General features: G+C 41.5%; 1 protein-coding gene across 2 annotated transcripts in view; it reads right to left on the bottom strand.

Annotated features, from left to right (window-relative positions):
• Positions 1 to 541: 541 nt before the first annotated feature.
• Positions 542 to 24965, bottom strand: part of Slc7a2 (solute carrier family 7 member 2) — a 58118-nt gene continuing 33694 nt past the window's right edge. The window contains exons 2-12 of one of the 2 annotated variants that reach the window (XM_021627111.2): positions 23680 to 24070; positions 22618 to 22773; positions 19217 to 19382; positions 18179 to 18312; positions 17035 to 17257; positions 14559 to 14698; positions 11531 to 11633; positions 9931 to 10136; positions 8461 to 8627; positions 7499 to 7607; positions 542 to 6037 (exon numbers count right to left, since the gene is read on the bottom strand). In XM_021627111.2, coding sequence (XP_021482786.1) covers positions 5841 to 6037; positions 7499 to 7607; positions 8461 to 8627; positions 9931 to 10136; positions 11531 to 11633; positions 14559 to 14698; positions 17035 to 17257; positions 18179 to 18312; positions 19217 to 19382; positions 22618 to 22773; positions 23680 to 24055 — 1977 coding nt within the window. In that variant the 5' untranslated portion in view covers positions 24056 to 24070 and the 3' untranslated portion in view covers positions 542 to 5840. Of the gene's footprint in view, positions 6038 to 7498; positions 7608 to 8460; positions 8628 to 9930; positions 10137 to 11530; positions 11634 to 14227; positions 14365 to 14558; positions 14699 to 17034; positions 17258 to 18178; positions 18313 to 19216; positions 19383 to 22617; positions 22774 to 23679; positions 24071 to 24965 lie in introns of both variants that reach the window. The other variant, XM_021627113.2, reaches the window with a different exon arrangement.

Raw genomic sequence — 24965 nt, 5'->3', positions numbered from 1 at the left:
CATCTGAGGACATGCCTATCTCCACCCAGAACACTACCTCCAGCTCCGGGATTATAGGATCACGTGGCCGAATCTAGCTTTTGCAGTGGTGCTGGAAATTTGAACTTAGGCCCTCCTTTTTTCACAGACGTGCTCTTACTCACCAAGCTATTTCCACAGCCCCTTATCAAATATTTTGCTAGTGATGGCCAGACACTGAGGAGCTTCCTGAAGATCAATGTCAAAGTGACTGGTCCGTGTAATGGGAGTTGAATGGTAACCTCAGGCATTGGATTTTGGGGTGGCATGCTTCAAGAACAGCTTATTGTTTTCATTATGTGTCATCAGGACTAAGTTTTTGTGAATGTTTCTCTATCTCATAAGAGTTGGCAGCCACAGTGGTGAACCTTTGAGTATAATAAAATGATAATAAAGTAGACTGCATTGTTTAAGGGCCTTAAAGGCCCTTAAATTTGGAAAACAAAGACAAACAAAAGTTCCCAAAATTTAAGTGAGTATGAAAAGCGTGCTTTTGTTTTGTGTGATACACACACATACTAAATTGTTATAAGTCATATTAAGGTTTATTTAAAAAGATATGGTTACATTATAAAGTATATATTACAACAGTTAAAGCAGCAACAGTTTTTATTATAAATTCTAAAAAAAGAGTCCAACTTTATATGTAAAAAGGAACACCAATTATCATTAAAAATAGCAAAATTAGCTACTAAACAACATATCTTTACATTTGCACAAGTACTTACAATAGGGTACTTGTAGGGTTTGCAGAAATAGACATTCTGGATGGTTTTAGGCCTCTGTATGCACAACTGCTATTAAATGTAACAATAACAACACAAAGCCATAAAACAATTTGGCACTGCTAGTGGACAAGAACAGAGAGGGACCTGTCAATTCGGCGTGGGCACACAAGGCTACCCTGCTGGCAATACAAGACTCTTTACCAGAAGAGTCTCGGCCATGTGTTTCTCCCCTTGAGGCTGTGTACCTGCAGGAAATACAGCAGGCCAGGCCCTACCATGCCAGTTTCCAAGACATGGCCACTCCCTCCACAGGTCACAGATATTCCTTGGTCCTTATTCGTCTTAGCACACTCACGAGAGATTTGGAACTGGAGTGGAGGATCCCAGATGACCTTATGATCATTAGAATTCCTTTACTTCCTACCCTACCTCCTACCTAAGACACCATCACAGTCTAACAATAGACACCTACGTACTGCAGGCAGCCTGGCTGTGTCATCAAATTGGGGTCCTGAGCAGTGTCTCTGGGGCTGTCAGTGGTCAGAAAGTCTGCCTAGAGCTCGGAGACAGTGGCAATGGCTTCGGCCACGGGCAAGAACAGACAGGTACAGAGCTCCTGGCCTGTAGTTTTAAAATCAAGTCATGCCATAAAAGAATACATTTGAAGCCAGTAAGACCAAACTGTGTAGCTATAAACAATCATGAAAACTATAAATGCCGACACCTACACCAGCAATACAATGGTAGTAGCAGGCCTCTCAAAATCCACAAAGCTACCTTGAATTCTTTAAATATAAGTATATAAGAAAAACAAAATCTCAGCTAAACAACAAAGTCTAGCAGCCTTTCTTTTTTTTTCACATCTATTTCTACGATGACCTTTACTGGCATTATTGTTGCTACATGAATTTCAGTACTTTTCCTCGATATGTAAAACAGAAAATGTACAGAGGAGGCACTTCTCTGCCAAAGGCACTATTTTGCTATTAGCAAAAAGGACAGTTAACGCCACTTATCTCACCAGCCCCAAACCCTGCACACTGTGAATGTGAATCCGCCACGATGAACACTCTAAATCCAGATCATCAAAAGTGCTGTTGAGATTGTATTTTGGGGACTATCACTTCAAGTGTATCTGGAGAAATCCCTAGCAGCGTTGCAAGGAAGCAAAAGCCAGTATTGTATTGTAGTGTGACTTCATCATCTGGGTGGCAAGTCTGGGATACACACCAATTTTTATCTTACACAGTCACCTCTCTCTCTCTCCCCTTCCCTCCCTCCTGATATAAGAAGGGAGAAGGTAAAGTGCAGGCATTCCTTCCAAATCCTTAGCACTGTATGGCGTTGCATTTCTTCACCTGTGCTGTGTTCACACTTATAAAACAATTTAGTAACAATTCTGACAGTCTTTTATTAGAAAACATTTTAAATGGCTACCTATAAGCGCTGAGGACTTGGGAAAAATTCTGGCTAAAAGAAAAGCTTTATAAAAATTAAAATTAAACAATCTTTTATTCTGTAGAAGACAATTCAGAAGCTGGGATTTTTAAATCAATTGTAGTTAGTACTACCAAAGTTAACCCACCAACATTAGTTTCAATGTTGATTTTACATATTAATGTTGATATATATATATATTTATAATATTTTCATTAGTTTTATTTACATTTTTATCATGAAGGAAAAAGATAAAGATATTTGAGTATATCTCAGAGGTTCTAATAAGTTTTTCTCAGGAGTTTCTAAACGTGAGTTTTCATAACTACCCTTTTAAATATACAGGTGGCTTGAACTTTACGTGCTAACTCACAGCTCATTCTCTTTTGTAAAGAGTATGAAGTTAAGGTGCTGCTCTGAGACAATCTCACTAAAAATACCAACAACACCGTTCTTAAGGGGAAATCGTCATCCAAGCGGCTTTTGCTCAGCCTGATGAACAGATTCTGGGGCATTTACTGGCTAGTTGAATCTATACAAAATATTTTGGTGATCCTAAAAACAAAACAAAACAAACAGAATAGGACATTTTGTTCAAAGTGTAATGAACTCAAGTGGTAGGAGGGCAGACGGCTGGCAACAAGCCAGCAATGCTGGCGTTCACTGGCAAAACTCACCCAGGGACTGGTGTGTCGGAAACAGTGTTACAGAAACAAGTAAACAAGAACAGCTCGAGGTCCCTACCCCTATTCCATTTTTCATTCAGGTTCCAAAGCACCTGTCATAGCATGCCAGAGTCTAGTGACTTCATACTAGAGACATGATAAATATGTCTTAGAGAATCTAATAGAAAACATATATATAAAATTGTATATTTTAAAACAGCTTAAAATCTAAATTATCTATCAATATAAAACAATAATCTCTCTCCATATCAATTGGGTTTTTATCTAGGTAACAATATCATATCCAAAGCTCATCATAAGCCCAACTTACTTACACAGTGATAGCAACCCTGCCCCCAAACAAACACACAAATATACATCACACATACATATGTCAATGTGTTTAGAAACATTATATACATGGAGACATGCTTGTCCTTTTGGGTCTTCACAGAAAAAAGAAAAAAAAAAAAGAGCATGGTCACCAACAAAACCTCTCTTCACAGACATTCATGCTTCCAACATGTTTTGGTGTGAGCATTTTGAACTAGACTCTGTTATTAACTGAACACAGTGGGCACGTTAATTCTAGTTGCCTTACATAATCCAAACGAATCTGTTTTTGTTATAGAAAGAAAGTCAGGGATTCACATATGGAACAGCTCACGTTTCCCGTGGGAAGGGCACTGCTATAACGGCGAGGATTTTTTTAAATAAATTTTTTTGGAGAACTGTTTTTGATGAGTTTAGTATCCCGATAATTTCTACCCTCCCATCTCACCTTCAGTCCCCCCACTCCCTATCCAATCCATAACCTCTTCTCTATTATTGCTACATATGTGTTGGCGTGTGTCTCTCTCTGTATTTTCTCTGTGTGTGTGTGTGTGTACTTATGTATGTATGTATGTATATGTAACCCATTGAGTCCATCTAGTGTTACTTGTATGTACATGTGTTTCATGCTGACCACTTGTGATTGCATAACCTGTCCCGGGGCTCATCCCTGATTCTCTCTCTGAGCAGCCCCTAATGACTGCAAGAATCCCTGATCAAGCCTACAGTCCTTCCCATCCTATGGACCCACTCCTCCTCCACAGTGAAGCAAGCAGCTGGAAAGGGTGTCTAGCCTTCAGACTTTATCACGTGCGCCCTGGAAATCTCAGCATGTCTGGGTCAGGGTTGCACTGCTGACAGCCAAGTACCCGGGACCTTTGCCTGCTTATCTGATAGTTAATCACAATAAACAGCTGTTTACACCAAGAGGACTGCAGCTTGCTTTTAAACAGCACCAGTAAAATAATCGACCTCTTAGGAGAACGACAAGAAAATGGTAATTTTCCAAAATAAATGGATTATGCAGGGCAATTAGCATTCTTGGTAACACATTGTCTCCTGAGAGTGCCATACCTGCGTAAGCATCTAGCTCTTAGATTTATCTAATAAGCCATTTAATCATCTATACAAAATTAATTCATAAGGAATAAGAAGGATTGGAGATTTATACTATCAGAGAACTCTATGAAGTGTAGCAGTCAGAGAATCTTACCTATAAATGTTTATTTAATCATATACAAAGGTCACTGTGTTTTTTTTTCAGTTAGGTTTTTTAGCTCGAAGTTTCAAATTCTGAAAGTAATTGATGATTTATTGTAAATAGGCTTAGTGTGGCCTTTCAAAAGCAAATTAAATGAAAAGTGCTAAATGGGCAGGCAGAGGTGATGCATTCCTTTAGTCCCAGCACTTGGGAGGCAGAGGCCAATGGCTCTCTGTGAGTGCAAGGTTAGCCTGGTCTACTGATTGAGTTTCAGGGCTACCCTGTGTTGAAGAAACAAAAAGAGTGCTAAATTACGGGATGGAGGATGGGGTGAGGATCTCTAAACATTTCTTAAAAAAGCCATCAGAGATAAATTAGGTATAAAATCCTTAACCTGGGCCCAAATGCCTTGTGACACTAAAGTAAGGGTATTTTCCTATACCCCCTGTCTTTTTCTTTTTTGTATACTGTAAAGGGAGAATTTGCTACCACGTCCATTTTCATCCAGATCAGAGAAAATATCAGGAGCAAAAGGGTGAGCTCTGTGCTTGATGACGTGACAGGTGCTGAGCTGTGATCAGGTATTAAGTAATGGAAAACAGCCTGAACCATTTGACCAAGTGTGTGCTATGGGGGCTTCTACTGTCTTCAGTCACCTTTAAAGACGGGAAAGCTATCCAAGCACCTGCCTACACCTCTGCTCTTCAGGGGTCCCAAGGAGGCTATAGTACCTGTCTGGAGCCCTTGACAGGGCTGGGGGGTTAGGGGAGGCATGTCACTTACAGCAGGATGGAAGTATTCTATTTAACGACTAAGGATCTCCAAAATAGGAGTGGCTGTCTGGTGTCACAGACTGTCTCTTCATGCTGCAATGAAGAGGAAACAGACATTCTCCTGGCTGTTTTAGAAAACTGTCTCAGCAAGTAGGTGAAGAAAACATGGCGTTATAATTTACAGAAAAGGCTCATCCTTCCCCCCCCATCCCTCACCGCCGTTAAACATCATGACAGGTGGCAGCATTTTCAGGATGCCCAAATTGACAATCATGTACCCAGTAAGAAAAAAAAAGACCACTGCTATTTCCCCAAGCACATAGGACACACACAGAATACATCTCTATTCAGCAATATACTGTGAATTAGTATGTGCAGTATATGCCACTATTTACAGCACTGGAATAATGTCACATAGTAGTAAAAACTGACGACATTTAACACTCACGTTCCCAGACATACATGAACGCACACGGACACATTACTCTGGGGCTACCCATCACTGAGGAGTGCGCTCAGTCAGTTTCCCCGTACACATGATTCACCATCTGAAGAGAAACTGTCCGGAGGAGGAAGCATAAGTTAGGTGGACCATGCCTGCAGCAAACCACAGCCCAGCACGATGGTGACGCCCTGCCATAGTCTACTCATTAGAAGATATGTGTGGTCAGACTGTGAGCCATCATCAGCATTCACTTGTCTTTTCATGAAATATGAAAGGTAAGCTGAGGTTTCTTTGGTGATCGTCACTTGCTTGCACGGCGGATTTTTCTTCTGTTGCTGCGTTGATGTTGTCCGAATAAACATCTTCATCATCGTCTTCATCCTTGGGGTTACCCTCCAAGCTGTGTCTAATGCCATAAGCGAAATAAATCAGAAAGCCTTTGGGGAGAGAAGGCATATCAGCGTGTTAGGAAATGTTTTAATGTGGGCAATTTAATGCAGTAAGTGTCCCCCTTTGTTTCTGCGGAACCTTAGAAAAGTTCATACGCAATATATAAATAAAAAGTGTATACGCAATATATGAATAAAACCTGCTGAGTCTGCTCTTGTTATCCATGTGGACACGGTTTCAGGGCTGACCATGCTGCCCAGGGCCACCCATAGGGGGCTCAGCCCTGGGAGAGGCTAACTCTCCTTCTTCCAGCTGTTATTCGTTGTAATTCTAGAGGCTATCAGCTTGAGAGTATCTCTACGAGGCCTAGGAGGGGTTAGAGGCAGGTACCCAGATGGAAATAGAGGGAGAAAACGGAGGAGGGAAAGTAATATACTTATATTTCAGTTTAAAATATATTTAAATAAAAACGTAAAAACCCGTAAAAGAAAACAACAGAATGTGAAAATAAGATGTTGCCCAGATCCCCTGTCTAGATGGAAAGCACCTCTTCATTTGTGACACTCCAACCCCACAGAAAACATTTTTCTCTCAACAAGTATTTTCAGATAACAGTCATGTGGAAATTTTCTACTTACGCTCTTAAAACTCAACAGATTGACTTTAAGCAGAAAGATGGGGGAGGCAGAGGCTCACGTTACACAGGAAACCCTGGAAGGTGCTTATTGGAGTGATGGTAAGGTAGTCTGGAAAGCAGGCCCTGTGTTCCCAATGGACATGGACATTCTTCTACCTGTTACTGTCAAATGGGACACCTAAGGCCTGAGCACAAAATGTCAATAGCCATGCCCACTGTGGGGTGAAGGAGGCAGTGTTTTAAACGTCCTTAGACGATAATTACTTATAAATACGTATTTTCCCATGCTTTCATTCATTTTTACAAAGCCAGGTGACTAAGAGTTTGTCTGTTTGTTTTGTTTTTTTGAGACAGGGTTTTTCTGTGTAGCTTTGGTTGTCCTGGACTCGCTTTGTAGACCAGGCTGGCCTTGAACTCATAGAGATCTGCCTTCCTCTGCCTCCCTTAGTGTTGGGATTCCAGTTTTGTGCCACTGTGCCCAGCTTTTAGAGTGACTTTTTGAGGGCTTCATTTTCTCATTCATAACTTAAAGAAAATAAAATCTCCGTGAACTCCAGGGTTACTGAGAGATTTGAAATAAAAACAGCATCTGAAGAGCTGGAGATGTGGCCTAGGGGTAGAGGCCTGAGATAGCATGTCTGTAGGGTTGAATCCTCTACAGAAAGAAATGAAGAAAGGAGAGAAAAAATAAAGAAAAGGGATCTGAAAACATACAGAAAGTAAATGCGGAGATGTTCCATGAAGTCAGAATGGAAGGAAATTAACAGGGCTCTTAGTTTTAGGAAGGAAGGAAGAGGCACACTGCTGTATCCACAGCCCACAAAGCACGTTGATTTGAAGTCCAGAAAGTGTAAATCATGGCTAGACCTACCAAAGACCATCCAGATGCTGAATCGGACCCAGGTGTCTGCACTCAACTGGACCATCAAGTAAATGTTGACCAGGATGCTGAAGGCCGGGAGAAACGGTAGGAACGGGACCTACGGAAAGAAACAGCCTTTGAACACAGTGTTACTGTGCGAGCATACTCTCCAAGTTATCTCCAGGCACTGCCAATAGCGGACATATAGTCACGCCGTGTCGCTCGGTTTACAGCCTCATAAAAAGGACATCCTGGATAAACATCGTTCCTGTAGAGACTAATGAAGGAAAATCACTGTTCGCATTACTTGCTGAAGCTGAAGGAAACAGTAGCACATGAACATTACCATCAAGATACCACAGGGCTTAGGTATCAAGTAAAACGCAGAGGTTACTGGTCTCATTTGGCCATCAACAGGAAGGGCCTCTGGAACTCTGGGTACATAGAGCATCCTGGGGGACCCTTTTAGGAAGTGCTGCCCACACTCAAGCCTACTCCTAGCTCCAGTGGGGCAGGACAATTTAACTTCCCGAAGGAAGAGCTTGGTGGGAATAAATCCTCACAAGAGGGCTCCAAAGTTCTGGAAGTAAAATCCTCGAATTATTTTCCTTCATTTCTATTATTTTATTTTAATTTTCAGTGCTTGGGATTAAACCCAGAATGTCATAAATCATCTTCTTATACTATAGACTGTTCACTGTATGTTCTCTGTTCACAGAACACAAAACCTTTTCACTGTATATATGTAAGCATGAATGTATGTATGCATGCATGTATGTATGGATATTCAAGTTTTTGAGAAGAGAGATAAGACAGCTGAGACTAAGAGGAGTTCATTAAAAGGAGCTCATTAAGAACCTTGACACTCTTGTTCAGTGCTTGATTTTGTTCAGACAAATGAAACAAACACAGGGTGTCATACAGAGGAAGTGTACATAACAGTTAGGATTTCTAGCTATTATTTCACATACCATAAAGGCTACTTTTTGCTGATTCTGTGGCTGCCTCCAAATGGTCAGAATGATGGCGGTGCAGAGGACAAGAAACAGGGCAAGAAGAGCCAGGCTCCAGGATTCCAGTCTGTTGATAGCCTTGATTCCGTATGTGGTTAGAACACTCAAGCCCAAGATGAGAAAGGCTGTAGTGGTGGGGACACACGGCAGAGTCAGCGCATAATCTTCCCTCCTGCTTCTCAGTTCTATAGTCTATCCTTGTGAAATACCAAGTTCTTTGTAATCTACTTTGCCACACAGACCCCTCACTTCTTTTTTCACTGAAAAAGAGTCCACTTTAACCCATCGGAAGATCATGTACATGTGTGCATGTTCATGTTCTTAGAAGGCAACCTCCCCATTTGACCCCAACATCTCGCTTTGTCTGTCATGTGGCCAGGGGTCCTCATTTCCTATCTGCAGACTATACGGATAGGATGGTTTTGGTGGTGTACAGATTCCATTTTTTTTTTCAAATGACAAATGACAACTTTGTCTATGCTGAGCTAAGATAAAGATTATTTGTTAATGAAAACAAATAATCTCACACGATCTGAATCTTTTTCTGTATTCCAGGCAATGATGGCAGGCTTCTTCTGATCATTAAGCATGCAATATAATCCCCTCTGACTCACTCTCAGAGAATTGTTCTTCCCTAGTCTGCCGTAAGCTCACAGTACAAACCTCAAGAGCAAAGACAGCCTACCTCACTACCCCAGGTACCCAGAACAGGGCTCGGCATGGAAAAAACACCCAGTGGTGGTCACTAAACATACAGATGATTAGGCAACTTGAGCTGAGCAAACATATCTTTCATACATTGCTTCCAAAATGCCGCTGGGTTCCAGTTCTCTTACTTGGCCTCATTCTTTAAGACAGGGAGCCCCCTATGCTAATAAAATGTGCCAGTTTGTAATTCTGCTACTCTTACTGCAGGGATTCCCTGCTTTTGTGTGTACCTGTGTGACCGTGGGGAAATGTGCACCATGGTCCGTATGTGGAGCTCCAAAGGACCCTGGATGTTGGTCACCACCTTCCACCTTACCTGAAGCAGTATCTCTTATTTGTCACTGCATACAGAAAGCTGGGTGGCATGCAAGTTACTAGGGCATTCTCTTTCTACCTCCCATCTTGCCACAACCACGTTGGCATTACAGGCACGCATTTCCTCATCTAGCTTCACAAGAGTCTTGGAGACCTTAACTCAGAGCCTCACATGTATACAGCACATGCTTTACCCACAGAGCCATCTTTCCCAGTTCTTAAATCTTCCTACACTGTAGATGGAACCCAACCCCAGCTACCAGTATCTCTGTAGGCACAAATTTCACAGCTCAAACCACCAACATATCCCAGGGCAATGTAGGGCCTTGTCCTTTTCCTTCCACGTACACTGGTTCTGCACACCCACATCTGTTGGGCCTTTTAACATCTGCAGCGAAGACTTACCCAGGAACCCCACCAGGAAGCTCACGAGGGAAGCCGACTGGCGAGTGGGAAGAGCAGAGGGGCTGAAGACGGTTCTTAAGCTGAAACCCCGTCCTTGTAGCATGGTGACCTGGGACTCACTTTTCGAAGCTGCGGTGTTACATGGCTCCAGCATTTCTTTCTCAGAGGTGTATTTGGGCTGCTCATAACACAAGCCAGGTTGGTACCTATCCCCAAATAAATATTGGTTGGTGTCTTTCATCTCATGAAATGAAACTATTACCTTAAACTCTTTGGTTAGATACTTTACAAAGTCACAGCATGTGTAGTCAGATGACACCCCAACCCACAGTATGCTGAACCAGGCTACAGACCTCTTCCATAAAACACCCACAGCAGCTCTGGATTCCCTCTCTTTGCTATTTAATTAGAAACCTGTACAGTAGCTGAACAAAATCAAGTTAAAAGTAAAGGTGAAAGCAGTTCGGGCCAATAGGATGGTATCTGAAGCCCCCAGTGCCCAATGGAATTGTGATTCCTGAGAACAGTACAGAAGCAGCCACCAGCTGTGGAGCACAGAGCTGCTTGGGCTTGGGATTCAAAGGCTGCATCCTGGTCAGTCCCTCTGGCCACTTTTCCTTATTGCCAGCCTGATTTATCCAGCCTCACCCAGAGAAGCTCACATAGCTACTCACACACCTAACTACCTCCAGGCACCGGTTTCCTCCATCACTTGCCCCATCCCTCCACAGCTCATCAGTCTATTACCTGCCTCACTTCCTAGTACCTACGGCCCTTGCTTATACCAGAAATGCTTTCCTTCCACGTAAAGAAGTATGTTCACTTACGAAAATGCCAAAAGGAACTCAGAAGGAAGTAACAACCATCCAACAGCACCATTAAATATTTTTAGCATTTTGGGACAAGTCCATCCTGGCACGTGGGCATACTTAATGTAAATTTATAGTGCTGTTGAAACATATTTAAATGCTATGGCTTTGAATCTTAAAATTAGAATATCTATCCTACCAAAAATCTCAGTTTTTACTGTAGAAGAAGCCAACGAATAAGTGTACCTTCATTTACATTCTCCTATTGGTATATACATATGTATGATCTGTACATACTTCTCCTATTGATACTCAACTCAGCTATGTGTTCATCCCTCCGGTTGATCTACCTTTTTGTGAGCATCCTTCGCAACTACTTGTTGGTGTTTCTTTGATAAAGTCTTTATCACACATTTTTGGTAATGAAATATTTGCTACGCATATATTTGATAGATATACATTTATTGACTTGGAAAAATATTTACAATATATTGCTAACATAACAAAGACTGTATCATACAGTAGCTAAGAATAGGGTTCTCTTTGTCAGTCTGTTACAGTTCTAAAACTACAACCTGTTGATATATCGCCACACATGTTTAGTATACTGCTTGACTGGGCCAAGCGGTTGGTAAGGGTCAAATTATACTTGCTTCTTTGCTGGAGGCCAAGTTACTGCTTTTAATGGCCTGGCCCCCCACTTTGGTGAAACTGCTGGCTCTTTGTAGTCCTTAATATCTCTACTTCCTGTACCCCACCTGTCACACACCCTTCAGAAACAAGAGACTCACCTGAGTATAAGCACACAGGCTGCGACCAGAGAGTAGGCCATAAGGGTGCCAATAGACATCATGTCCACAAGAGCTTTCAGGTCAAAAAGAAATGCCATCAAAGCTATCGGGAAACAGACAAGAAAGGTAAAACCAAAGGCCTTTGATGATATTTCTTACATTTGTTCATGCAGTCAGGGATAACTGTCTCTTCTGTTCTGATACAAATGACAAGTCAACATCACAACAGCAGAAGCTGTTCTCTGAGACATATAGATTGCTAACACTAAGATTTCAAGGCCCTCTGCTCTTTAGGAAACACTAAATACACTGACTTTGATTATTTACAACTACTTGGCTTGACCAAGAGTGAAAAAATATTATATGACAGAATACGGTCTTTTGAGGTCTTGAAAAGTAAACAAACACTGCTAGGAACTGCCAGAAACTGCCTTTTAAATCATAAGAAAAGTTTAGTTTTCTGTATATAAGTTACATAATCACTTTAAATTCCATCTATATCAAGTCATTTACAACTCAAAACACTTCAAATAGCCTGTACAAAATAAAACCCATTTTCAATAAAGTTATATTTTCAAAGTAGCGTAAACTCTGCTCTAATCTAACGAGAGCCACACATTCTGGAAGACTGACTAGATGTGAGAGGTCAGCTTATGATCCTGCACACAAAATCCCAACAGTGTTGAAGAGTGAAAATACCTGCATATTAGCTGAATTTACCTCCATAAACAGATGACAGTACGTTCAATTCATATGGTGCCCTACACCTCTTTACAAGTTTATATTCTATGAGCTCCCTTTATCTTCAAGTCAGTGATGCTAGGTGGCATAGAATTTTTAGTTACATAACATGGACAGTACTTGACTATTTATTTATTTCCTTATTTTTACCAAATCGAGCAACTTCCTAAGATCTGCCTTGCTAGGATTATTCCTGTCTTGCAGACAGATTGGCTTAAGAAGGCTGCAGTGGTTAGACACCCGCAGAGCTTTCCTGTCCCTCCAGCCCCTTGGTATCTCATCTTCTGTCCAAATCTGCACCACGTGCCTCCCTCTGGAAGCACGTCATTACTAACACACTTATGTAATAGATTATTACACTTTTAACATGCTTGTGATGACCACAGGTAGCCACATAAACATCACTCATCTTAGCTTTCATCTAAGTTACAAAAGTTCAAACTTGGGTGTGAGAATGTAAAATATAAAATATAATACTTTAGAAAGTAGTCTTCTATTATAATGACACTTTAAATTATTATCTTCACTGTCTTATTGGACTGCTAAGCTACTTTCTTCCTAAATAGAGGGGAAGTTAAATTACCTTTAAAATTTTAGATTCAAAGTAGAGTTACTAATGGGAAAGATTTTTGCTTTATGAGGAAGTAGTTATGACATGGCTTATCTTTAGCATTATGAGAACCATTTCACAATGGACTTCAGATTACCTCGAACAGTGGTTCTCAACCTTCTAATGCTGCTGTTCTTTAATACGGCTCCTCACGCTGTGATGACCCCAACCATGAAATCATTTCATTGCTACTTCCATAAATCTAATTTTGCAGCTGGTATGAATCATAATGTAAATATGCAGGAGATCTGGCATGTGACCCCTGTGGGGTTGCCACCCACAAGTTGAGGATCACTAACCTAGAAAAAATATCTTCATTTTTATGGGGGCAAAAATTTAAGCCTGAGAAGAAGTGATTCGACCTTCCAACATATGTCTCGAGGGGCAGATGTAGAAGATGTCTGCCAGGTGAAACTACTTAGACAAATACTTCCTGGCCTGAAAGAAAAACCAGCTGGATATGGAATAAAACATTCTTGATCCCAACTTCCCAGCACTTTACAGAGTCTCAGCAAAGTCAGACTTTTTATTTGAACAGCTACTCCTGAGAGTGTTCCACTTCATACAGCTGTAAAGCTTGCTACATGCAGTCTTTCTCCTGCTCCGAGTCAGGGCCCTTAGGACTAGTCTCTCTGCTTACACCATCCCTGGAAATTTCTGCATGATGTTAAGAATCTGGCCAGAGGTCGTTTACATGGATATCATGGCTTGCCAAAATGTAGGCAATCTGGATTCTAGGAGCAAAACCTACATGTCCACACTACTGAAAGATAACTAGGTCCTGAATCTGGGCTGAGAGGATGCAAGTCTAAATCCGTAGGGCAACCCACCACACTCTGGGCAGTGAGGACAATGAACAACTTCTGACTATCTTGGCATTTCTTTCTTTCCTTTTTTTTTTTTAACATGAGATTAAAAACTGATAAAGTTTAGCTTTTTCAAAAATCCCACAATCGTTTTTTTAAAATTAGTACTTCCAAAATTAGGCAATTATCCAATTTAGATCTTTTTCTGTGCCCAAACTATAATTTTATGTGCTTATTCGTCAATTAGGAGAGTACTACCTAGTACATTATGGAGAATCATTAACAATGCTTTGCACATTTGTTACATGCCCATATGGTTAAGTAGTAAAATAGTAGAATCCCCAATGATTAGTTAAGAATGAATTTCAGTGTTTCACCATCACCATAATCGTAAGATGTTAATCCCAACACTCATACACTAATTTATTCATTATTTTGTCTTTAACTTACATGCACAGCATGCAGGCCCTTTGAAAGTCCATGCATGTGCACAGCATGTTTTAGTCCAATGGCGGAGAAACCTGTGTTTATAGAGCTTACCAGCAATGACCCCCGCAGTCAACGTGGCAGCAACGGGTGACTGCCTCTTACTCACTCTTGCAAGAAATCTAAACAGTAAGCCATCCCGGGCCATGGCAAACAGAATGCGGGGTAAAGGGAACATAGAACCCAGAAGACTAGAACAGAAAAATTCATAATCCAGCGTGAGTTGAGTATTACTCTACAAGGGTACATATAGGTACACAAAGAAATCGGAACAGGAAAGCCACAGTTATTGACCTTTATAAAAACAGAAAACCACCTGTCTACACTTTCCAGAGTTCTTGATGGAAACGAGCCCCCTTTTCATAGTAAAAGTCAACCCTCTCACCTGCCACTGCACCCGACGACAAAGTAGCAATTAGTGGTGTCTTCGTTTTGGAATTGATTTGAGCTAGACATTTGAAAAGCAACCCATCCTCCGCCATAGCATAGATTACACGAGGCATTGGGAAAATGGATCCAAGAAGACTGAGTAAAAAGCAAAGACATGCAGTATGGCAAACACATTCATGCAAGATCACACCCAGAATAGAAACACAGTGATTGTATGACACCCAGCATGGCAGCTGTGACCAAGGACTCGCACAGTCTTAAGTTGTACCATGACTGGGCATTCAAACCCACCTGCCAGTCATGGCCATTGTGTTGCTCTGTACTCTTGCAGAGATTTGCCCAACTAAATTATAAGACTAAAAACATCATTGTGAGTCATTCGTTTCTATCTATGATTGTTACTGAATTAAAAGTAGACTGTGCAAAATTAAGTGAGGTATCAACCACTAAAATGTCTTAGTGTTAATAATTCAGAGAACAAAATTCCCAAATTAACAAGTAATTAAAAAGATTAATCAGTTTTACGTCACAGTAAGCAACCCATTTATACTGTGATGATATATGCTCACATTACCATGATTTTGCACCCTATAGCTTGATCATTGATATACGCAACAGTTCTAAGCATCAAAATTATCAAGGTAAAGAATGTTTTAAAAATTTGAACATACCATAGGTTTAGTATATAGAAGGAGCTACAATTAAATGTTAGTAACAGTGAGGCTCAATGTACAATTTTTGCTTAACATAAACTGAATTATTTATGCTTATTGCTTGTGTCATTCCATGTATGATTCAGTTGTATAATATTGGATTTAAAAAATCTACGGGAAGGGGCGAGCATGGTGGCTCATGTCTGAAACCTTATTATTGAGAAGCTGATACAGATGGTTGCTAAATGTTTAGGCCTAGCCTAGACTTCACAGAGAGTACGAGGCCAATTGTGGCTACACAGCAAGACCTTATCTCCAAAAACATCCATTTTTTAAATCTTTTCCCCCCCATTGCTTAGAGAATACTTTATTAGTTTCTGTCATCAAACCTACATAGATAAGACCATACATATTTAATACGGTGTGATATGATATCCTTATACAAATGGAAAAAAAACTAAGTTGAACATCTCTAGACCAATGTAGCTGTTGGTCTCTGTGCAATGCTAACTCAACACAGTAATCTGAGGAACTTTTTTCCCCAAAGTTGACAGCATAGCTGAAAAGTTTCCAAAATTCATATTATATATGTGTAAGGGCCAACCACAGTGGCATGCGACACAGCCATAGTTGATGTAGCCACAGGGGGATCTTTTCACTCCTTCGAAGTTCATGGTGGCACACTCTCTTTACAGTTCGGGCTTCAAACTATTCAAAATTCTTCATAACGAACCTCATTAATAGCAGATAACTTAGAAACCCAAATAAGTAATTCTTAAACTCACTTAGTATTATCGAGACTAGAAACTAAAAATACTTTTGAAAGGAAAAAAAAGCCACATTGACAGATTATATTGAAAAAAATTTCTAGTTTCAGATTTTTGAAAGTTATTTTTAATTTAAAAAAAGGAATGCTCAAGCAAAAAAAAAAAAAAAAAAAAAAAAAAAAACAAAAAACCCACAAAAGCTTTTCTCTTTGTGAGAGCATTCTGCTATGAAGTGTGGCATGAATGAAATGTTTTGCTTCGGATATGTTAGCTAGATGTACGAGATGCTCTGGAAACCTCAGACACGAGCTGTGACATATTAAATAAGTAGCTACTGAAAATTTGAACATTTGACATTCAAATTTTCTGGTCTTTTTATATAAATAAAGAATTTCTACTGGTAATTTCAGAATGTTAACTTCTGTCTCCTGAAAGAATCCATTCTGGTCAGCACCAAAAGTAAAAAGGATCAGCTTTGTCACAAAAGGACTTTTACATTTCAAAACTACAGAGCATACAGTTACTAGCCCCAGACACACTCCTGCTTCATGGAGAATCGTCCAACGTGTAAAGTCTGTGTAGCCTCAGACTGACTGAAACAATGCAAGCAATACTGATACCAGTAGCATGACCATCCCAAAGATGTCTAAGATAATATGTGATTATGTGTGACACAGATATTTGTGTGTCCTGGTGCTGTGCATATTACTATTGAAGCTAATACAAATATTCTCTTGGAAAAAATAAACTGACTTAGTTGATGATGGTCATGTTTTTTGTAATCATTCAAGACTTTTAGACAGGAATTCTGGGCAAATTGTTCATTGAGTGCATAGCTGTATAATGTGTTCCTCATGTTAGGATATTTTTAGAATGTACAAAATCAATCTTGTGGTAGCGGTGGCTAGGGCGTTGACCCAGGGCCTCCGGAATGCTAGTCAAGCCTTCTACCACTGAACTATCCTTACAACTCGCAAAAGCAAACTTGAAGACACTGACTACACTTCGCAAGATCTTTAGGAGCCCCAATCCTAAGGGCAGTGCAAGGTACCTTGTTGACAAGGCGCAGAGAGAGCCTGCAGCGACCACATATTTGGCAGGACCCCACCCAACATATTCAAATGCAACAGGAAGTGGGCTTTTCTCATCCAGGAGGTAGTAAGGCATCATAAGTGTTAAAGCTGCAGAAACGCCAAAATAGGCCATAAAGCAAACAAGTAAGGATGTTACTATTCCAATGGGAATAGCTTTTTGGGGATTCCGGACCTCTTCACCTAAGGAAATACAGACAGAAGATTTGCATGGTTAGTAATGAATTAAACAGGTGAGGAACTCCCTGTGGGTCAGAGCCATCCCCTGCCCCACCCCTGTGTCCATTCTATTCTGTTTTTTTTTTTTTTTTTGTCCTATTCTGCTTTCTTAGCGGTTCTATCTATTTCACATAAAATTTCCGTTCTCTTCTTCAGGATACTTTGCTTAACAAAAATGACCTAACAGTGAGAGGGAGAAGAGAAGAATAAAATATACAAATCAGTTTCCTGCTTGTAGAAAGGGGGTTAAAAAGACCCATGAGCACTCTTAAATGTTGAGGTCTAGAATCGCACTTGATGTCATTTGGAAAACAGCTGCACTGGTATTCTGTAAGCTTTTGAACTGGAAGGCTTCAAATAAACTGATTTCATATATTTACATGAAACTTTAGATTCTATTAAAAAAATCAAAATAGCTTTCTTACAGAGTTGACATTTGAAGCTCTCCAAACACAGTCAATTGTAAGGCTATGCAAATGGAAACTAGAAAGACTCTGGGATGAGGATTTTGTCATTTGGGATAGAACGAAAGAGTTGGAAGAGTTGGTATAATAATTTGCCCGCTGAGTGAAAAGACAATTTAAGATGATAACCATCTGGAGGGGACAGAAATTTGAGTTAAATGGTTAAAAATCCAGATGTGTTTCTTAGCCGAGCCTCATAATACTCTCAGGGCTAGGTGCTGCTCTTTACAGCACAGAAACCAACTCTCTGAGAGTTTCACCAAGCGGCTTTTGTAGAATATGCAGCAGGGGCTGCAGGGGGATCAGGAATTAATATCGTTCCCACCCCATATCTCATCCTCTTTCCTCCATCCTCTGCTGTACCCATGGCCACCGCTATGGTACTCTTTGCTTCTAACTGTCGAAAAGACACTGCCCTTACCAGTTGTTGCAATGCAGTCAAAGCCCACAAAGGCATAAAAGCAAGTTGCAGCACCAGCCAATGTCCCAGTGAAGCCATAGGGCATAAAGCCACCAGCCCCGTAGAGGCTCGTTCCATTTTCAGAAGGTAGTTCTCTGAAGAAAAGGACAGACACACTCAGCCACTTCATGGAAACCGCACCTTCTGCTGATTTCTCTCAAATTGCATCCTTGGCAGACTGTTGCTGCTCATTTGCTCTTTGAAGCTAAGGTATATAGAACTAAAACTTTATTCTGTCATTTTGTTCTGGAGACTATGGTAGACTCCCTCACAATGACCCCCTATGACACTAACATCCAATTACAGAATACTCAAAAGCAAATACAGAAAGCCCAGAACAAAGTGTGTGTGTGTGTGTGTGTGAAAGAGACAGAGAGAGGGGTAGGGGTGGGTCTCACTGAATCCACATTAGCCTGGAACTTGGCAATACAGTTCAGGCTACTCTTAAACTTGTATCAATCCAGCCTTTTGCCTTGGCCTCCTGTGTGTACCACCGTGCTCATCTGCATAGACCTGCCTCTGCCTCTGCCTCTGCCTCTGCCTCCCAAGTGCTGGGATTAAAGGCTCATGCCATCATGCCAGGCTTCCAAAATTCTTAAAAGCCTGAAAGCATGAGATGAAAATGATAGTCCCAAAGGAGAAACTACAGCAAGAATCAAAAGTATCCATAGTTACTTAGAGGTGGTGAGGTGTTGGTGAGCAGAGGTGACGCTCTTCCAGTGGTTAGATCTGCCCTGGAGGCTGAGGTTGGGAGCCAGTGGCTGCAGAACTTTACCTAGTGGCTCAGCTGGAAGTACACCCCTACCTTAGGATGGGAAGCCTGGGAAGGGGACCTGCGTCCAAAAACATTCTCCAGAAAGGTCTCAGCACCAACACGACTGAGAACTCTTGCTCTACAGAGAACTTGCATGTTCTCCCAAATGTAACACAATGAGAGTGGAGAGGGCAGATGGAGGAAGGGGAGGGTGGGCGGGATTCCAGAGGGACTCAATATTTTACCTGGAACTTGCTGATATGTTTTTGAGAAACTCTTCACTGATCTTCCAGTTGGCCACATTTCCTTTCACAAACCCAGCCACCATGACAAAGAGAAGCACCAGGATATTAATAGCTGTGAAGAATTTATTCACCCAAGCAGACTCTTTAACTCCAAAAGATAAAAGGCCTGTGGAAAAAGAGAAGGCATTAGTGTGTGCTCTTCACCCATAGAAAAGGCAATGCTATCCTTTTGCCAATACATGCATTGGATATTATTGCGTCAGCATTCATATATTTAGCTAGCGCTGTAACTGGTCACTTTACTGTGAATCAATGCATTTGGAGACAGCACTTCTTCTGATTTTGATTCTGGAAGCATACTGTGCTCACACTCAAGAGATTCCACACTGCCTATGTAAGCCTAGTAACTCTGGGTATTACTACCGTGGTGGTAATAATAGGTAGATGGCTTAATCTGAAAGGCTATCCTTAAAAGTGATTCTAGGGCTAATGAAAAAGTCCATTCACAAGTCTGCCATGTGCCTTCTGACCATATCACCAGAAAACAATTCTTCTAAGAGCCATACCAAAAAAGAAGGTCTCTCTTAAGTCTATCCCCACCGGACTAGATTTACTTTATATTACAAATGTAAAATCCTATTAAAGTAGTTTGAAGAAACAGAACAGTATAAAGAGTAAAGACCAATTTTGGTATCATTGTAGAATTCTACACATGGACACACATGTTATTCCTGCACCAATAAATATATCATCAGTTCCAGCAGCTGCATGACATACTATGTGGAGATCCTTTAATCCCTTATTTATAGACAATTAGGTCACTCTTGGTTTTGTTTTATAAACAGCATTGACATCACTGTCTTTTTATAAATATCTTTCCGCCTTTTCTAAAATTTTCCTTACAATATTCTTTTGTAAATTAAGAGTGTAAGGAGGGTCCCTTCCCTTGGAACTTGGGGAATCCCAAAGGAGATGTGGAGGAAGAACTGCAGGAGCCAGAAGCGGCAAGAACCCCAGGAGAACATGGCCACAGAAGCAGCTAAGCAGGGCTCATAGGGGTTCACAGAGACTGAAGCGGCAGTCACGGAGCCTGCATGGGTCTGCACAGACCCTCTGCATACATGCTGTGGTTGTGTAGCTTTGTATTTCTGTGGGGCTCCTAACAGTGGGAGAGTGGGAGTAGGGATGCCTCTCTCTTTTCAGACTCTTTTGCCTCATCTTTGGACCCTTTTCCTCCTACTGGGTTGCCTCATCCAGTAGAGTTGATATGAGGGTTTGTGCCTGGTCTTATTATATCTTGTTATGCTGCGTTCAGTGGCTATCTCTGGGAGACTTGTTCTTTTCTGAAGAGAAAGAGAGAAGGAGTGGATCTGGGGGTTTGGGGTGGCAGGGACTGGAAGGAGGGGAGGGAAGGGAAACTGCAGTCAGGATATCATTGGTATAATGTTCTTTTGGAATATATACACTTTACCCTTGATCATTCAAATGCTGATTTCTCTCCCCAACTCTCTGGTTTTAATCTGGACATTGCATTATGATACCTATTCTAAGCATCACCTGTCTCAACTTTGTGTAAACATGCCAAAATAAAACAACCAGCCACAATGGTGAGCAATGGAAAGGAAGCAGGAAGAGAGGGAGGAGCCAGAGGACAGGTGGGTGTGGGAGGCAGAGGAGGAGGGAAGGCAGAGGCTGGGAGAGCTGAGGCAGGAGCAGAGGTCTTGGAATGATGTGGAGAATGAACCGGACCTAAGATTTCACAAAAAGCAAGTATAATGGGTGAATCTAAATGTCAGGAAACTCTGAGGGCTTGGAGGTTTAGGATGGAGTAACTATTGCCCCCAGCATTGTGTTCTAGGTTAACTAAATAAACCCCAGTCTCTGTGTGGTGATTTGGGTATACAGCTGTTTAGGACTAACAGCAGCTTTAATAAAAGATAGACCAATAGTAAATAGTAATGCTTTTTACAACAGGATATGTTGAAAACAAAAATATAAAGAGTGACTGGGAGGGCATGCATTGTACAAGTTTGTGGGCGTGTGTGTGTGTGTGTGTGTGTGTGTGTGTATGTGTGTGAATATGGAGGACAGAGGCTGATGTGGGTGTCCTCTTTGATTGCTCTGCACCTCATTTTTGAGAGAGTCCCCACTGTAACTGGAGCGCCACAGTTTGACTGGTTGTCCAATAGGCTCTAGGGATCCAGGAATCCATCTGCCTGAGTTCCCCCCGCCCCCCCAGTGCTTGGGTGGTCAGGCTTAACAGCAGTTACCTTTAGCCACTGAGCCATGTCACCGACCCACAATGCACTTCTCTTAACACTTGAAGCAAAGTACACAATATTTTAGACCTATGAAACGTGTTTGTATCTTTATGATATACTTCACTAATGGCAGGCCTTTTAAAGTGTAGGGCTAGTTTCTAAAGCGTACAACTGTCCAGGTAAACATTTCCCAAAAGAAAGATTACCTCTGTCAAACTCTTCAATCCCAGTGAGAAAACATAGCCGGATGGAAAGCAAGAAGTCAATTACTCAGGGTAAACCAAGTAAGACGTTGGAACAAACAGACTGGGCTTAAAAGGGTCTGCAGGTAGGCAGGACAGTTAGAATAGAAAACGTTCAAATAACGTAAGGAGACAGCCGGGATTAGCTGTGCTTACAAAATAAGAATGGCTGCCATCTGCATACTGCACCCCAAGCGAGGGTCTGTGCAAGGCAGCTTGTGATATTCCCATTTCATGGGCGAACATGACAAGGGCGGAGAAGACGGAGCATGCTTTTCAAAGTCCACAAGCAGCAATTAGCAGAGAAAAGCGAGAAACCTAGATGCCCCTTCTGTAGCTCCTGAGCCTGGTTAAGCCACTATGCCACCACCCTGGTGAAAGGTCCTATATCAAGTATGCCTGTCTATGGGATACCTGCATTAGAAAATGCCAGGTGAGCTGAATGCTTCCTTTTCAAGCAGGTGTCTATCGGAGATACATGGCAAGAAAACACTCAGCTGCTATGTTTGCTAATGACTCTGGCTGCATTTAATAAGATGAAATACCATAGAATTCTACATTTTTTTTTCTTATAGAAATGTCATTCCTATTCTTGAACATCTCTTAGTATTAAAAACTGATGCTCTCAAAACAAAAACTGATTATCTTCATCCTACTACTTACTGCATTTCAGGTGCCTCTTCCTCAGGAGCAAAGTTTTGTGCACATTTAATCCTCTTTGTGAAACACAGGGAAGGTCATATGACGCCCACAGTGACCCCAACCCTGACCCTACTGGCATGATACGAATATGCTGACCTCATTCAGAGAACTCAGGCTCCAAAGTCTGTGCAGCTTACTTTCCTGGGCCCATTAGTGTGGCTCATTACAGGGAATGGCATATGAGTGGGTTTCTCACCTGCCAGAAGTAATATGAGGCACACAGCAAAAAAGTCTGGATACTCTGCCAGGCCGGTGTAATTCATTTTGAAGTATGTCTTGAAAAACTGACCAATCTGTTTGTTAAGAAGTTCATCGAAGGTGCCGCTCCATGCTCTTGCGACACTGGATGTACCTACCCAGAACAGAAGGTTCAGAGAATAAAAGGTTACCGGTAGAAACTTAATGTAACATCATTAGTCCATTTCTGGATAAACCTGGCTTAGTTCACACCAACTGAAAACTTTAACTACATTATAAAGACAAATTATTATCGCGATTAAAAATAAATCACAAGAGTACTCTTTTTTTTGGGGGGGGAGAGGGTAGAGGACAGGGTCTTGTTAGGCAGCCCAGGCAGACCTCATACAGGTGTGAACTGCCTCCTATTTAATTGTCCAGCCACAGTCACAATTAAATGCTTAGATCAGGCAACTTTATCTGCATTAAAGAACTATTTTCGAGGCCAGGGAGATGGCTGAGCACTTAAAGCATTTGCTGCACAAGCAGGATGACAGTTCAGACCTTTGAGTAAGTAGTACTGGGTGGCATAGCCTGTAAGTCTAACCTTAGGAGGCAGGGGCAGCACCCCAGAGGAAGCTGGCCAAGACTAGCTCGAATGTAACCCTTGGGCTCCCCAGAAAGATCCTGCCTCAAAGAACAAGGGAGAAGAGCAATTGGGGAAGATCCCTGACAATATTCTCTGACCGCACCAGCATACATATGAACACACACACACACACACACACACACACACACACACACACACACACACCACATCACACATACAAACTCACAAAGAGAAAAGAAGGTTTTTAAAAAACTTCAAACAATTGTCAAACCCATTAAGAATCGTGAATTCAAAGTGGAAGCAAAATCATAGACTTCAGCAATGAGGACATATTTTAGAAATGACAAAAATAAGACAGGGGAACACATGATTCCCCCAAGACCACCCCACAGCCAAGTTCAGGCTTACCGTAGTGCTGCTGCCCTCTGGAGGGCTCTTTGTATACAACTGATACCTGTTTTTGGCACATACCTATGACATACGACAGAATGAGATTCCAGCCAGTGATGAAGGCCCACAGCTCTCCTACGGTGACATATGTGTATAGATATGCAGACCCAGTCTTGGGAACTCGGGCTCCAAATTCAGCATAGCAAAGGCCGGCCATCACTGAAGCCAGGGCGGCGATGAGGAAAGACACCACAATACTGGGGCCAGAATCTGCTTTGGCGACTTCCCCAGCCAGGACGTAAACCCCAGCGCCCAGTGTGCTTCCGACCCCCAGGGCGATGAGGTCCATGGTGGTTAAGCAGCGACAGAGTTTGGAATCTTCTAGACTTTCCAGCGTGACGATTTTTCTCCTGATCAGACATCGCGCAAAGGTCAGCACCGCTCTGCAGGGAATCATGGTGAAGAGAGCAACCTGAATGAGAAAGGAGAGGAAAGGTTAAGAGGAATTTGAGGGTTTCTCCTCTGCCACTGAAGAAAGAAAGACAGCGCCTCCTATCTTGGTTCACAGCCACGGGTGTGTTAAAAAGAGGAAGCCACTCATTTCTGGGGTTCATTCACACATGCCAAATTAAAGGTACTCCAACAAATGGCTTTTTCTGGGGCGGAGGGAGGGAAATGGTGACTTAAAAGAGTAACTACTTGGTTCAATTATTTCAATTTTTGTAGATATGTTGAAAAGAATGCATTTTTTTTTCCTGATGGCTTATTTAACCCTCACAAGAGTGCAAGGCAATGGATTCTGCCTTTAAAACCGTTTTTTTTCCCCTTTAATCATTCGTCCAATTCAATATTTCTGAGCCTTTTTAAATGAAATGCCAAGGATTGTACTAAAAATATAAGTAGAATGGTCCCGCATGGATGGCCTCTCATTTAAGGGACTTAGAGTCTCGGTATAGCCTAAAAGTAGGTAAAGGATGATGGTGATGATGGTTATATACTCTAAAGCTTCACTGACTGTGTCAGAACCATTTTTTCTCCTCAGCAGGGAACATGGAACAGATGTAAACTCACTAGAAGGAATATCTCCTTCCCGCACCACGTTTAGATTGCTCTTACGCAACTACCATCCAGCCACGCTTGGAGCATGGATTGCTTCTAAACTATGTGTGTTTGTTATGCTTAAGATTTTTAAAACAAACAAGTTCAAAGCCTATAGTCAGTGCACCTCATGTTCTTTTCAAATGGGAGGAATAAAGATGAGAAAGAGCCCCATTCTTCACCACTGGCCCAAACAATTCAACCCTGGAAAATATCATCATATAAAGCAAAGTATGGATTATAGTAACGGTACACACACACACAAACAC

Source organism: Meriones unguiculatus, chromosome 4 (genome assembly GCF_030254825.1).
Source record: "Meriones unguiculatus strain TT.TT164.6M chromosome 4, Bangor_MerUng_6.1, whole genome shotgun sequence".
Taxonomy (NCBI): Eukaryota; Metazoa; Chordata; class Mammalia; order Rodentia; family Muridae; genus Meriones; species Meriones unguiculatus.
This window is presented reverse-complemented; position numbering and strand designations above follow the sequence as displayed.